This window comes from Dryas octopetala, chromosome 5 (genome assembly GCF_963921425.1).
Source record: "Dryas octopetala chromosome 5, drDryOcto1.1, whole genome shotgun sequence".
NCBI lineage: Eukaryota > Viridiplantae > Streptophyta > Magnoliopsida > Rosales > Rosaceae > Dryas > Dryas octopetala.
The window spans coordinates 5,468,982-5,482,089 of NC_141370.1; the positions used below are offsets into that span (position 1 = coordinate 5,468,982).

General features: G+C 36.6%; 2 protein-coding genes across 2 annotated transcripts; one reads left to right on the plus strand and one right to left on the minus strand.

Moving 5' to 3' along the window:
- The first annotated feature begins 1,662 nt into the window (after window positions 1-1,662).
- LOC147283736 (ammonium transporter 3 member 2-like) lies at window positions 1,663-6,230 on the plus strand. The gene is made up of 3 exons (XM_086243268.1): window positions 1,663-2,334; window positions 3,906-4,191; window positions 5,477-6,230. Exons 1-3 carry the CDS (start codon window positions 1,678-1,680, stop codon window positions 6,007-6,009), a joined length of 1,476 nt encoding a protein of 491 aa, XP_086099394.1. The 5' UTR covers window positions 1,663-1,677; the 3' UTR covers window positions 6,010-6,230.
- Window positions 6,231-7,491: 1,261 nt separating this feature from the next.
- LOC147283737 (uncharacterized) lies at window positions 7,492-7,941 on the minus strand. Its single transcript, XM_086245577.1, has one exon. The coding sequence runs from the start codon at window positions 7,939-7,941 to the stop codon at window positions 7,492-7,494; it is 450 nt and encodes a 149-aa protein (XP_086101703.1).
- Window positions 7,942-13,108: the final 5,167 nt, after the last annotated feature.

Here is a 13,108-nt window from a genome sequence, read left to right on the forward strand (position 1 = left end):
CTTTCTCTCTCGCCATTCCTCTTTCCCCGGCGAGACATGACCTTTCCTTTCGGTCATATCTTGCTAGAAAACTCCATAAACCAGTCTTGCTTGACCAAATTTCTGTACTTTCTAGAGTTCGTCCTATTGGTTTCTACTTAAGTCCAAATTAAAATTAAATTATGGAGGCTAACCCATTAAAGTCCAATAATATGACCAAGTCAGTGCATGGGGGTTGGGGAAGCTTTACTCTAGTAGCCAACGCCTATATGCTCACGCACTGACCTCGACATTACATCTTCTAGACACTTTACTGGGATAGCTTCAATCCATTATTAATTTGATTGATTAATAAATAAGTCCAACTTCATGCCTTAGTTGTAGCAATTTTATTACAAGTACATTTACATCCACTAACTATAGGGTCCATTTCAAGTTGGTCCACGAACTATAAAACATTTCAAATTTTCTCATTAACTATAGGTTTTATTTCAAGTTGGTCTACGAACTATAAAACATTTCAAATTTCCCCATTAACTATAGGGTTCATTTGAAGTTTGTCCACGATCTAACAAAAAACATACAGAATGGTTGACAAAACCAGGTTGACAAAAAAATTGGACCGAACCGGATTATTTATATGTATTTTTATATTTTTATTTATTATATAAAAGTTATATATTTTGAATAAAAAAGGTACAAGGTGTTTTTTGCACATGCTGGGTTTGAGCCCATGACCACTTAAAAAGAGTGAAAGTGTGAATTCCCACTACAACACTTAGCCACTTTTGATATTCAAGTACATGCAATATATTTATAGGCATACTGATACTTGAAATATAATAATTTATAAAATTATAATTGGTCTTCTACACCATAACCTTATACACTAAATTATAAAGTCTGAAATCTTATACTTTAAAAATTAACCTTATACTCTAATAATTTTAGTATATAAACTATAAATTATAGTTTTGGACTTTTAGTAATATTTTTACAATATAGAAACTATAAACTATATAAAATATAAACTCGTAATATTTTTAGACTTTTTGCAATGATAATATTTAAATAGAGATCTAAAATAATATCTTAAAAAAAAATGATACATAAAATATATTTTTAGACTTTTCATGACATGTGTTGCGTGTCATGAAAAGTGTTTTCTATTGTAATGGTTCCTGCCGCGCACACAGTGAGAGAAGTTACAAGTAATTAATATCCCATCAAGGATTGAATAGAATATATATATATTCAGGTGTCAACGTACTGATGATGATGATAGAGGTGAGATTCTGATCCTACCACTTTAATTATATCTACATTTTAATTAATTAAGGCAAGATTCACGGGATGAATATACTGCATCTCCCACTTTCACACAGATCCTACCATATTATATCTACATTTTAATTAATTAAGGCAAGATTCATGGGATAAATATATTGCATCTCCCACTTTCACACAGCTTGTCCAATTGTCCTTATCTGATTGTACGTTATCATAAGTCAAACACCCCAACTAATACGACAAATGCCGTCCTTCCAAGTACTTTTTTATACCAATTGCTACTCCTTTCGATCCCTTATATGACCCTAGCGGCCTAGCTCCAATTATCATATGATCATCATTTCACTCACATCAGCATACATACCAACTTACATTGCGCCTAGCTAGCTAGCTTAATTGGTTCAGGCCATGGCAACTCCTCCGAACCCTGTGCCGGTGGCGTACATTGGCGGCTCTGCGGCGGTGCCGGTATGGTTGAACAAAGGGGACAACAGTTGGCAAATGGTAGCAGCCACACTTGTGGGTCTACAAAGCGTGCCGGGTCTTGTGATACTGTACGGCAGCGTTGTGAAGAAGAAATGGGCCGTGAACTCGGCGTTCATGGCTCTCTACGCCTTTGCGGCGGTGGTCATCTGCTGGGTGATATGGGGCTACAAGATGTCGTTTGGGGATAAGCTGCTGCCGTTTTGGGGGAAAGCGGGGCCGATGTTGGGCCAGAAGTACCTGCTGAAACAGGCGCAGCTGCCGGCCACGACCCACTACTTCAGCGACCACACGGTGGAGACGGCGAAGGTGGAGCCGTTTTATCCGATGGCGACGTTGGTGTGGTTTCAGGGGGTGTTCGCGGCGATCACGCTGATATTGCTGGCGGGGTCGGTGCTGGGGAGGATGAGCTTCAAGGCGTGGATGCTGTTCGTGCCGCTGTGGCTGACGTTTTCGTATACGGTGGGGGCTTTCAGCTTGTGGGGTGGTGGCTTCTTGTTCCATTGGGGTGTCATGGACTTCTGTGGTGGTTATGTCATTCATCTCTCTTCCGGTGTTGCTGGCTTCACCGCTGCTTATTGGGTACAATATTAATATCTTCTTTTCTTCACATACATGCATGCCTCAAAAGTTCTAACATATACAAATATTTAACTCAATTAATAACTATAACATACAAATTATACAGTTTCAACCTTCAGATTTTAATTATGGATATATATGTCTGTACCATTACCATATATAAACAACTCCAAATTTAGTCCATTTCTTCTTAGAAACGAAATAGACATCTTCTATGATTTATGTAAGAATGAAAAATGGTCACTTTTTTTAGTAATTTTATTGATCGATCAATAATGTTAGAATATAAAATGTTGTCCTAACTTGAGATTCCATTACTTTTGATTTTGAGGTAAGGTACCTCCTCTATGTTAGAATATAAAGGAGGGTGTTGATTGTTTCGTTTGATAGTCGAATATATATATTATGTCCTCATATTAGCTTATAAATCAAAATTTTATGTAAATAAAAATTCATCTAATAATTAATAGTTTTGACTAATTAACCGTTAACATATATAATATCTTATATGTATAACGTTGTTTGTCAAAGAAGTTAACACATTATACATATAAGACATTATATATGTAAAACTAACTGGTTAGTAAATTAATACAAAGCTAACCATGCTTTTGAGACCACCACATAACTAATCTCATAATCCGAACCATCAATTATTTAGGTCATACTTCAAAGATCATCATTGCAAATTAAAAATCAACTAAATCGAAAATTATGTAGTCATCTAATTCAGATCAAATAAATAGATGATCAGTGTTTTCGATAAAAGCATAGAAATAGTTGTTGTTATAATCAAATGACTAAATGACTTTCGATTTTGGAGATTTTTTACAGGGATGATCTTTGAAGTAGAGCCTAAAAAATAAACGGTTCGGATTTTAAGATTACATTGTGCAGTGGGCCAAACATGGTAGCTAGTTTTGTATTAACTTACTAACAAGTTAATTTTAGAGCATTCTTGATATATATATATTCACAACTATTTCTTAAAGTAAAATATTACTTAAAAAAAAAGGCTCGAATTTTTCAGACATATATAATGTTATATTATATGCATAACGTGTTAGCTTGTTTAACAAATATTTATATATATAATATTCACCACTATTTCTTAAAGTAAAATATTACTTAAAAAAAGGCTCGAATTTTTCAGATTCAACTGTAAGATATTCTATTTTATGTATGTCCCGAAGGGACGTCACAAGATATTCTATAAACATGGGGAAAAAAATACATGTTGGAAAAGATTTCTTCAAAAGTATATTTCCGTATCTACCCTTATTTTTCTTTTCTTAGATTTAATTAGTTACAACCTTAATTACCTAGCTTAGAACTGGTTTTAATATATAAGCTAGAGGAAAAAAAACAAAATATTCTTCTGACTTTGTATACCCTTTAGTCTTTTAGCGATCAAATAGCAATAATATATGTAATGTTATTTTTTGGGACAAAATTAATTGTATACCCTAGCTATATGCATGGTTCAATAATTGTAACTACATATATAAAAATAAAAGGAGAAAAGAAATATAATAATAAGATATTAATGTGAGGTTTGGTTTGATATGCAGGTAGGACCAAGGGTGAAGAAGGACAGAGAGAGATTTCCACCAAACAATGTGTTGCTGACGTTGGCAGGGGCAGGGCTGCTGTGGATGGGATGGGCAGGTTTCAACGGCGGAGGTCCCTACGCTGCAAACACAGACTCGTCCATGGCAGTCATCAACACCAACATCTGCGCCGCTACGAGCCTCTTGGTCTGGACGTGGCTCGATGTCATTTTCTTCAAGAAGCCCTCTGTCATCGGAGCTGTCCAGGGAATGATTACTGGCCTCGTTTGCATTACTCCTGGTGCAGGTACATACCACACACTCATTCATTAATAATATTTAGCCTCAGTTACAAAATGCAACACTGACTACGAGGGCTATTTCAAATTAGTTCATGAATAAAAAAATATTTCACATTAATATACTAACTAATAGAAAATTACAAAATAAAACATATATTACAAATTTCGTCAATAAAGACGTTAAATGCTAGTGTAGACTTTTTTTGAATAATGTGGACATTAAATTTACACCACATGAATTAATGATAACAAATTTAAGGGTTTAAAAATTTTTGTAATTTTATTTTATTTTATTATTATAAATCCATATATAGCAAATTTGGTATCCACATGATTAAAAAAAAAATTTATGTCCTTTTTTTTTTTTTTGTAAATAAATGAAATTTTATAACCTAAGAGATGGCAAGACCTTAAGAATACGTTGACTTCTTTGATGCCCTTGGAAGTCTTGGACCCTGGCAGTCAAAGCTAGCTGGCTTTAGAACACTTTATAAACAAGTTAAGATTGTCATTCAAATTATAAAATTTATTTAAATAAGGTGGCTCCAATTTTGTATATTTATACTCATCCCTTTATTTTTATGCCTTTAATATATCGATCATTATTCTATATATTATTAAGAAATACCCTTTGTCAACCACGGGAAGTATCAATTATATCCCTATTTTATCAACAAATTATAAAATGGAGTGATAAACCATGACCTCTTAGCATTGCACCTTAATTTCCTACTTTACCACTGCTAGTTTTCGATCTGTACCGCCACGCGCACAGGAGTGAGTCATCTAATACATTGTGTGATGATAGAACTATTGTACTACAAATAATGCTAGAGATTTCTAATTTGATTTTAAATAATGTGACAGTACGTGCATATATAATTAGTGTCTTATTTTAATAAATGAGTCTGATCATAGTGAATTATTTATAAATGGGATACAAACTTGTGACACAAATTCAAAATTCCTAATACGTACTGCTCTTTCTTTATATATATCACATCTCTAATTAATAGAGATGGTATACCTATACAGTTTTACTTCTAACATATGATAAAAATAAAATAAGAAATCGATCCATCTAGCATTATTTTTAAGAGAAATTTTTTGTCAACTATCATCTAATATACCTTTCGTATCAGTTGCTACAAGTTGGTGGTACCACAATCGTTTAACCCTTGGCGTCTAGCTAGTAGTGCTGTAAATATGTATATACATGTTCTCCTTGGAGTAATTGCATATATATATAGACAAGAATTTGAATGGTTTATTTTATAAATTCTATTTTAGGTCTTGTTCAAGGATGGGCAGCCATAGTGATGGGAGTTTTGTCTGGGAGTGTGCCATGGTTCACAATGATGATCGTAGACAAGAGGTGGAAAATGTTAACCAAAGTTGACGACACCCTTGGCGTGGTTCACACCCACGCCGTGGCTGGCCTTCTCGGCGGAATTTTGACCGGTCTCTTCGCGGAGCCCGATCTATGCGCATTGTTTTTGCCTGTTACAAATTCACGTGGAGGCGTGTACGGAGGCTCGGGAGGCATCCAAATCCTGAAACAGATTGTGGGAGCCATGTTTATCATAGGATGGAACGTCGTGGTGACGTCAGTTATTTGCCTGGTGATTCGGCTTTTTGTTCCGTTGCGAATGCCGGAGGAGGAGTTGTTGATTGGGGACGACGCAGCGCATGGAGAAGAGGCCTATGCATTGTGGGGTGATGGGGAGAAGTATGATGTTACAAAACATGACCTAAGTCACCACGACCCCGAGGATATATCACCCACTAAGTTTCCATCGACTGGTGCCACTCAGATGGTCTAACAACTCTAAATTATATATGTTTTTATTTGGTATTTAAGTTGGTGTTGTTCCACAAGTGTCCATCAATTAAGTAGGATTTTGATGGAGAATATATGGATATATATGGTTTTATGATCTCTTGCTCGTTGGTGAAAAGGCTAGCTAGCCACATATATTGTTTGTATATATATATATATATATATTGCTTTATGGGTTTGTATTTGGAAAAACATGCACTTTAATTTCTTTTTCTTTCTTTTTGGTGAAAAAACACTTTAATTTCAATCATCATTAAAATGCATTCAGTGACTTGTCTTTGTGATTGCGCGCGTTTGCAGATGCACCTAGGTTGAATCCTAGGTTGCTATGTTCTCATGATAGGGATCTCAAGCCAATTCTTGATTTTATTTACTTAGGTCATCCACAGTAGTGAGAGTGAGAGTGACAATAAGATATAGCCTGAAAAGTGATTTTTTGGCATGAAAAGTAATTTTTTGTCCTGAGAGTGAGAGTGATATGTGCTGAAGCTACAGTGGTGCTGAGAGTAATGTAATTGTATATAATTAAATTAAGCCTAAGTTAGATTAAGTTATAGTTAAGTTATAATTTATAGCTTAAATATTTATAAAAATTAACCCATTAGTTTTATTTTAAAGAGATCTTTAATATAAGGTCAATATTGACTATATTTGGATTTATAATTTTATTACCTAAAATATAAATTCTATATTTTGTCTTCACCAATACCTTTATTTCATTTCACCAACATAAAACAAGAAAACAATACATTTATTTCATTTCACCAATATAAAACAAGAAAATTTAAGATAAACACAAACAAACACAAATAAACATAAACAAATAAAACAAATAAAACAAAAAACAAACACAAACAAACACAAAACGACAGCCACAAACACAAACACAAACACACAATGGTATTGGAGACATCTTCAACATTTCGGCGTTCATCGCCGGTGTCGGCGTCGTGCTTGGCCACGACTTCCTTCTCGCGTCCAAAGGTGCTGGACCAAATCATTCTTCAGTTGCTGGTGGAGTGTTGTTGACCGTATCAACCTAACCCGGGAAAGCCGTTGCTCTAAAAGAATTGGCTGATAACTTTGGCCTCTATCGTATGGTTCAGTGTCATACCGTGCCACAGCCCGGGAGATTCTTTCCTGAACGTGGTCAATGTCATCGTCCGATTCATCGTCCTTGTTCTCTGGACGCTCGTACTCAACGATCATGTTATGCAAAATTATGCATGTCTTCATAATATAGCCTAGATCATTGGCTTTTCATCCTCTGGCGGGCTTTTTTAGAATCTCCCATCTAGCCCTCAGAATCCCGAACGCCCTCTCGACATCTTTCCGGTAGGACTCTTGATATCTTGCAAATAGCTGACTTGCCTCTCCTACCGGATTCGTTATTGTTTGTATAAGCGTGGCCCATTTGGGATACATTCGGTCCACTAGATAATATCCCATTGTGTAGTCATTGCCATTAATTAACCTTATACTTGATATGATGGTTTCGCATCTGCTCCTCATCATCAAAAAGGTGTGAGCCATCCAATACGTTGATATCATTGTTGCTCCCTGGAAAACCAAAATTGGCATGCCAAATCCACGTGTCGTACCCAGCAACGGCCTCTAATATCACAGTTGGGGTGTGATAATGGCCTTGATATGCCCCTTGTTGTCCTACTGGGCAATTTTTCCATTCCCAATGCATGCAATCTAGACTCCCTAGCATACCTGGGAATCCTCTTTTTTTATCCTTACGCAATAGCCGTTGGAGATCAGCCACTGTTGGTGTGTGGAGGTATTCCGCTCCGTACACCTCCGGAATAACTCTTATGAACTTCTTGAATGACTCAAGCACTGTGGTTTGGGCAATTTGGAAGCCCTCGTCTGGAGCATCAGCCGAGTACCCAGCGAAGAGAATTCTCATGACCGAAGTCAGCTTTTGCTCTGGCGTGCAGCCCCATCTTCAGTAGCGTCTTGTCTTTGTTGGAAGTAGACATCTTTGTTGCACACATCTTGCATCATCTTTAAGAACAGTGATTTCTTCATCCGATAGCGTCATCGGAACATCTCTTCAGTATATCTTGCTCTAGGGTCGAAATAGTTACTCATAATAAGACCATGGCCTAGTTGTCGGTCTCGAGGGATATATCGTCGTGGTTGGGATGTGCCTCCATGTATTGGCCTTTTTTCACTTTGTTGTGTATGTCGTCGGTAAGCAGCCATGGCACACGCCGTGATATTTGCGAGCTGGTCATCGTACATGTCTAGTTGTGCCTAAAACATCTCTTCATCTGAATCATAATCGTGGGGGGTAGACATCCTGAAGCAGAGTGTAAATGAATTTTCTGCAATTACTAAGCAGGGTGAATTGGTGAAGGCACGACATGGTGAAATTTATAGACTAGGTGTGATAATGTAAACGAATCAAAATCTTATCATCTTGGAAAATTAAACGAATCAGAATCTTATCATCTTAGAAAGTTAAACGAATCAGAATCTTATCATCTTGGAAAGTTAAACGAATCAAAATCTTATCATCAGTCATAACAGGCTATCTTATCATCTTGGAAAAGTAAAGGAATCCGAGACATATTTAATAATAGGGTATTTTATTTTAATTCATAATAAAATGCATACATAAAGTACACGACAGAAATAGTTGGAAAAACAATGACACATCAGTCATATTGTGAAAAGTCAGTGTTGGGGAAGTACCCTCCCGAGTTTGACGTGCCCTGATTGGCCTCGTTAGCAGCACTTGCATTCCACCTCGCCAAAATTTCACGATGTCGTGCCTCCCAAAATGCTCGTTGTTCTCCATGCATGGTGGTGGGGTTCTTGCCCATGACCTCATAATCTTGCTGCTTTTTGTTTGAAATCGGTGTGCTCTTTGATCAATCGGTCGCGTGAAGCAGCTATGTCCTTCTGCCCTTGGCAAAGAAACCTGATACTATCGGCAAGGTCATCATCATTAGTATCAACTTGTTTGGCCCTCTTGGAGTTGTTTCTGCCAAGTGGCCTCAGGCGACTACCGCTAAGTGGTTGAAAGGCTGGGGCATCCTCATCCGCGCTCAATTGAACCGCTTCAGCTTCGGTATCGGCATCAGCGGGGGTGTCGGTTTGTGCATGTTGCCATTTCACAAAGTGTTGCATCTAAGCAAAACAATGGTGTCAAGCAGAAAGACGGTTTCTCGAGTTTGTTGCTTGGTATCGTGCGTTGGCAAAGCTCACCTAGTAATATGAAAACAAATTAATGAATTATAAATGGTACTCAAATATTTGAATTTAATTATCACAAATATTTGAGTTTAACTAGCAAAAATAAAGTATATACAATTTGAAATATAGTACATACATATTGATCAAACATAAATATGTGAATTTAATTAACAAAAATATTTGAGTTTACCTAGCAAAAATAAAGTGTACACAATTTGAAATATATTACACACATATTGATCAAACATAAATATGTGAATTTAATTAACAAAAATATTTGAGTTTAACTAGCAAAAATAAAGTATACACAATTTAAAATAGAGTACACACATATTCATCAAACATAAATATGTGAATTTAATTAACAAAAATATTTGAGTTTAACTAGCAAAAATAAAGTATACACAATTTAAAATAGAGTACACACATATTAATCAAACATAAATATGTGAATTTAATTAACAAAAATATTTGAGTTTAACAAGCAAAACTCACCGTATCAATTTGATTTTGCCCGCTAGTGCGTGATCGTTCGGCCGCCAAGATACATTTTGATATTTCGAGGTGGCTTGCCCTATTTTCTTGAAGTAAGCCATGACCACCCCAATTTGTCGTCCATTCCTAACGGCGAGAGGATATTTCTGAATAAATTGATCGTACACTTTATTCCAAAATTCCATGTTTCTTTGATTGGATCCGATTTCACAATCTTCTGAATTTTCCATCCAAGCTTCAACAAGCACTACCTCTTCTTCATTGGACCAATTCTTTCTCTTTGCATTTTCCATGATTGGACAAAAAAGAATTTTCTAGGAAAAGTGAGGTGATTTGAATAGATTGATAAAATGAATGAATTTGATAGATAGATGTGTAAAAAAATGAAGTGTAAATGCTCAATTTATAGGAAAAGTGATGAAATAGCCGTTATAAATTTTTCAGAATTTTTAAATATTTTTTCAAATTTTTTTGTATTTTTAATTGCATTATAACGGTCAATTAATTGTAACCGTTGATATCCAATGGCTACATTAATCTGAGCCTCCAGACACTGCCACGTGTTGCTGGCTTAGATTTTATTTTATTTTTTAAAAAATTGAAACCAGGCTTTAATGGTGACCGTTGATCAGCAACGGGCGGAAGATCCTGGCCGATCGTGTGAAGCAGGCGCGCGTCCCGGTGAGTGGCAGACAGCTGCTGCGGTGAATAGTGGCTTGTCGGCCACTTTATTCTCTCCCTCCGCATGTACCGAATTGCCCCTGCCTTCTTTCATAATTCCGGACTCAGCTTTAGCTTTTTGATTTGTGCTGAAGCCCTTCATGGTCTTTTCAAATTCGGTGGGGCCCACTTAAATAAAAAACTCACACACTGATCTCACTCTCAGTCGGAGCCTCTCCTAGCTCTTAACTCTCACTCTCACTCACCCTCACTCTCATTACTCCGGCCCACTGTAGACAAAATTAGAGTTTCCTCACACTCTCACTCTCAAGCTCAAGCTCACCATTGTGGAAGGCCTTAGGTGATTCTAGCTAGTGTTTAAATTATCAGACATTGGTAATAAGGATTTATGATATCCATATTAATTCAAACTTTGAATTTTTTTTGTATATGTAGTTTAGATATGGGTAGAATTTATGGGAATTAAAATTAAGTGCTTGAGTTAGTTTGACTATTCATTTGGAATTGTAGTTGCATTTAATGTAGAATGTAGATTGGTTACGTAAATTTTGCGGGAACTAACTTGACATTGCGCATTAAAATTGAGTAACTGGAAATTGAATGGGTAGGTCTGTAGGTCTTTAGGAGAAACTGTTCTTAATTGAATAGGTAGATCTAGCTGTAGGTCTTTGGGTGGATTATCCAATGAAAAACTGTTGCTGTGGCATTTTAAATATATTTGTCAAAATTTAATGTTGTTAATATGAATTTGGTAGTATGTGTACGTAGTACACAATATTGATAAACTCTTTTTGTACTTTACCATTGTAAAGCTTTAAATACCTAATTATTTTTTAAAAAAAATTTCATTTTCGACTTCCTAATATGATGTTCGAAAATTGGGAATTCTGATTTGCCAATTTTGCTGGTTTTTGTAGTTGAGAATGCAAAAATGTGTAATAGACATTGTGAGACCCGATTTTTGCTACATAGATGAGTGCCAAATTAAGATTGGGCCAAGGCATGGCTACAATGATATATTATGCCCAAGGTTGAGAGGAATTAAAGGAGGCCCATATTGAACCTGCTTAATCAGTTGAGGGAATCAGCTAAGCCCAAAAGGGATCTTGTTATTTGTCACATGGAAGAAATGAGCCAACGTTCCTATGATATAGGAACGTGGGGGGTGGTTAATCACGATCCATTCCACTCAAGCATTACTCGCCCATGCAGGACGTGGAGTCCAAGATGTGAGAGTGGAGAGAGATCCTCGGGGAATAAGGTTTGGGACGCCTATAAAATAAAGGGAGAATAAAATAAAGGGAGATATAACGAAATATAAGGCCCCGTTTGGTATTTAATTTAAATACTGTTTTTTATTTTTAAAAACATCTCATTTTTTTTAGGGCAAATTATACGCAGGTACCTTAACTAACCACCCTATTTCACTTGAGTATCCCAATTAAAAAAAGTTGCTCGTAGGTACCTCAATTTCTGATTTTGCACACTCAGGTACCTTCGTTAACTTTTTCGTCTGAGAGGCGTTAATTGCCTACGTGGATCTGGCTTGAGCCACGCGGGACGCAAACCTGGCACTGACGCGGCGACACCAGATTGGTTCCCGCCCAAATTAGCCTAGTCAACATGTTCCCTCCAAAAACTGAGCTGCCACGTCACTTAAAATAATAATAAAATAATAAAACGTTTAAAAATTAAACAAAACAATTAAACCTGAGTTTTAAAAATCAAATAACATATAAACAAAACAATTAAACGTTTCAGATTTCATAAATTCTAGAAGCTTATCCCAACTACACAGACCTTCGATTTCCCACCAGGCCACCACCATTGTTGTCCTCCTGTAGTTCTTGGAAAAACGCGAAGATTAGGACTTAGGGTTATTGGAGAGAACTATTGAAGAGAAAAACCTTGCGTTATTGGGCTTCATCTTCTAGATCCGAGGAATCTTCTCTGGGTTTTCTTGTTTTGGTATCCTCTGTTCCAGTTCACCTTTCTCTCCAATGGATTCGGTATCTTGCATTTGTGGGCGAAGAGCTGTACGTACTCTTCACTTCTTGAACTGATCTAAACCCTGGGAGGAGATTTGTCTGGTGTGCCAGTTATGAGGTATGCCTGTCTTATTCTTGAATAAAGATAAAAGGTAATTTTGTTTTTTGAAACTTGACAATTTTTTGCAATGTGCAGCGAGGAGGCTGCCAATTTTGGGAATGGGTGGACCCCCGATGTGTGAACGCTCGAGGGTGATTATATCAGGGTTTCTTAGGAAGGCGACGATGGCTAAGGAAGAGCTTAAGATACTGGGAAGGAAGAACAAACTGCTTTTCACTTTGATGGTGGCTTCAGGTGTTTTGATGTTGTGGGTATATGCCAGCAGTTAAGGGTTTAGGGTGGGTGTTTAGGTTTTTGGGTCAACCATGGCCAGATATTTTGTGGTTTTTTTGGACTTGTTTATGCCTAAAGATACTGGGAAGGAAGAACAAGCTGTTTTGCACTTTGTTGTTGGCTTCATGTGTTTTGATGTTGTGGGTATATGGCAGCAGTTAAGGGTTTAGGGTGGGTGTTTAGGTTTTTAGGTTAATCATAGCCAGATATTTTGTGGTTTTTTTGGACTTGTTTACGCCTAAGATTCAATGCTTTCACTCCTGTGTTTTGGAACTTTCCACAGATTTTCTGCCTGTATGCAATGCAAATGGTTT

Bases quoted from the DNA above. Each gene is read 5' to 3' on its own strand.
- LOC147283736 (XM_086243268.1), top strand. From the start codon at position 1,678: ATGGCAACTCCTCCGAACCCTGTGCCGGTGGCGTACATTGGCGGCTCT. The intron at 2,335-3,905 runs GTACAATATTAA...TTTGATATGCAG, and splicing joins GCTTCACCGCTGCTTATTGG to GTAGGACCAAGGGTGAAGAA. The intron at 4,192-5,476 runs GTACATACCACA...ATTCTATTTTAG, and splicing joins TTGCATTACTCCTGGTGCAG to GTCTTGTTCAAGGATGGGCA.
- LOC147283737 (XM_086245577.1), bottom strand. From the start codon at position 7,941: ATGAGAATTCTCTTCGCTGGGTACTCGGCTGATGCTCCAGACGAGGGC.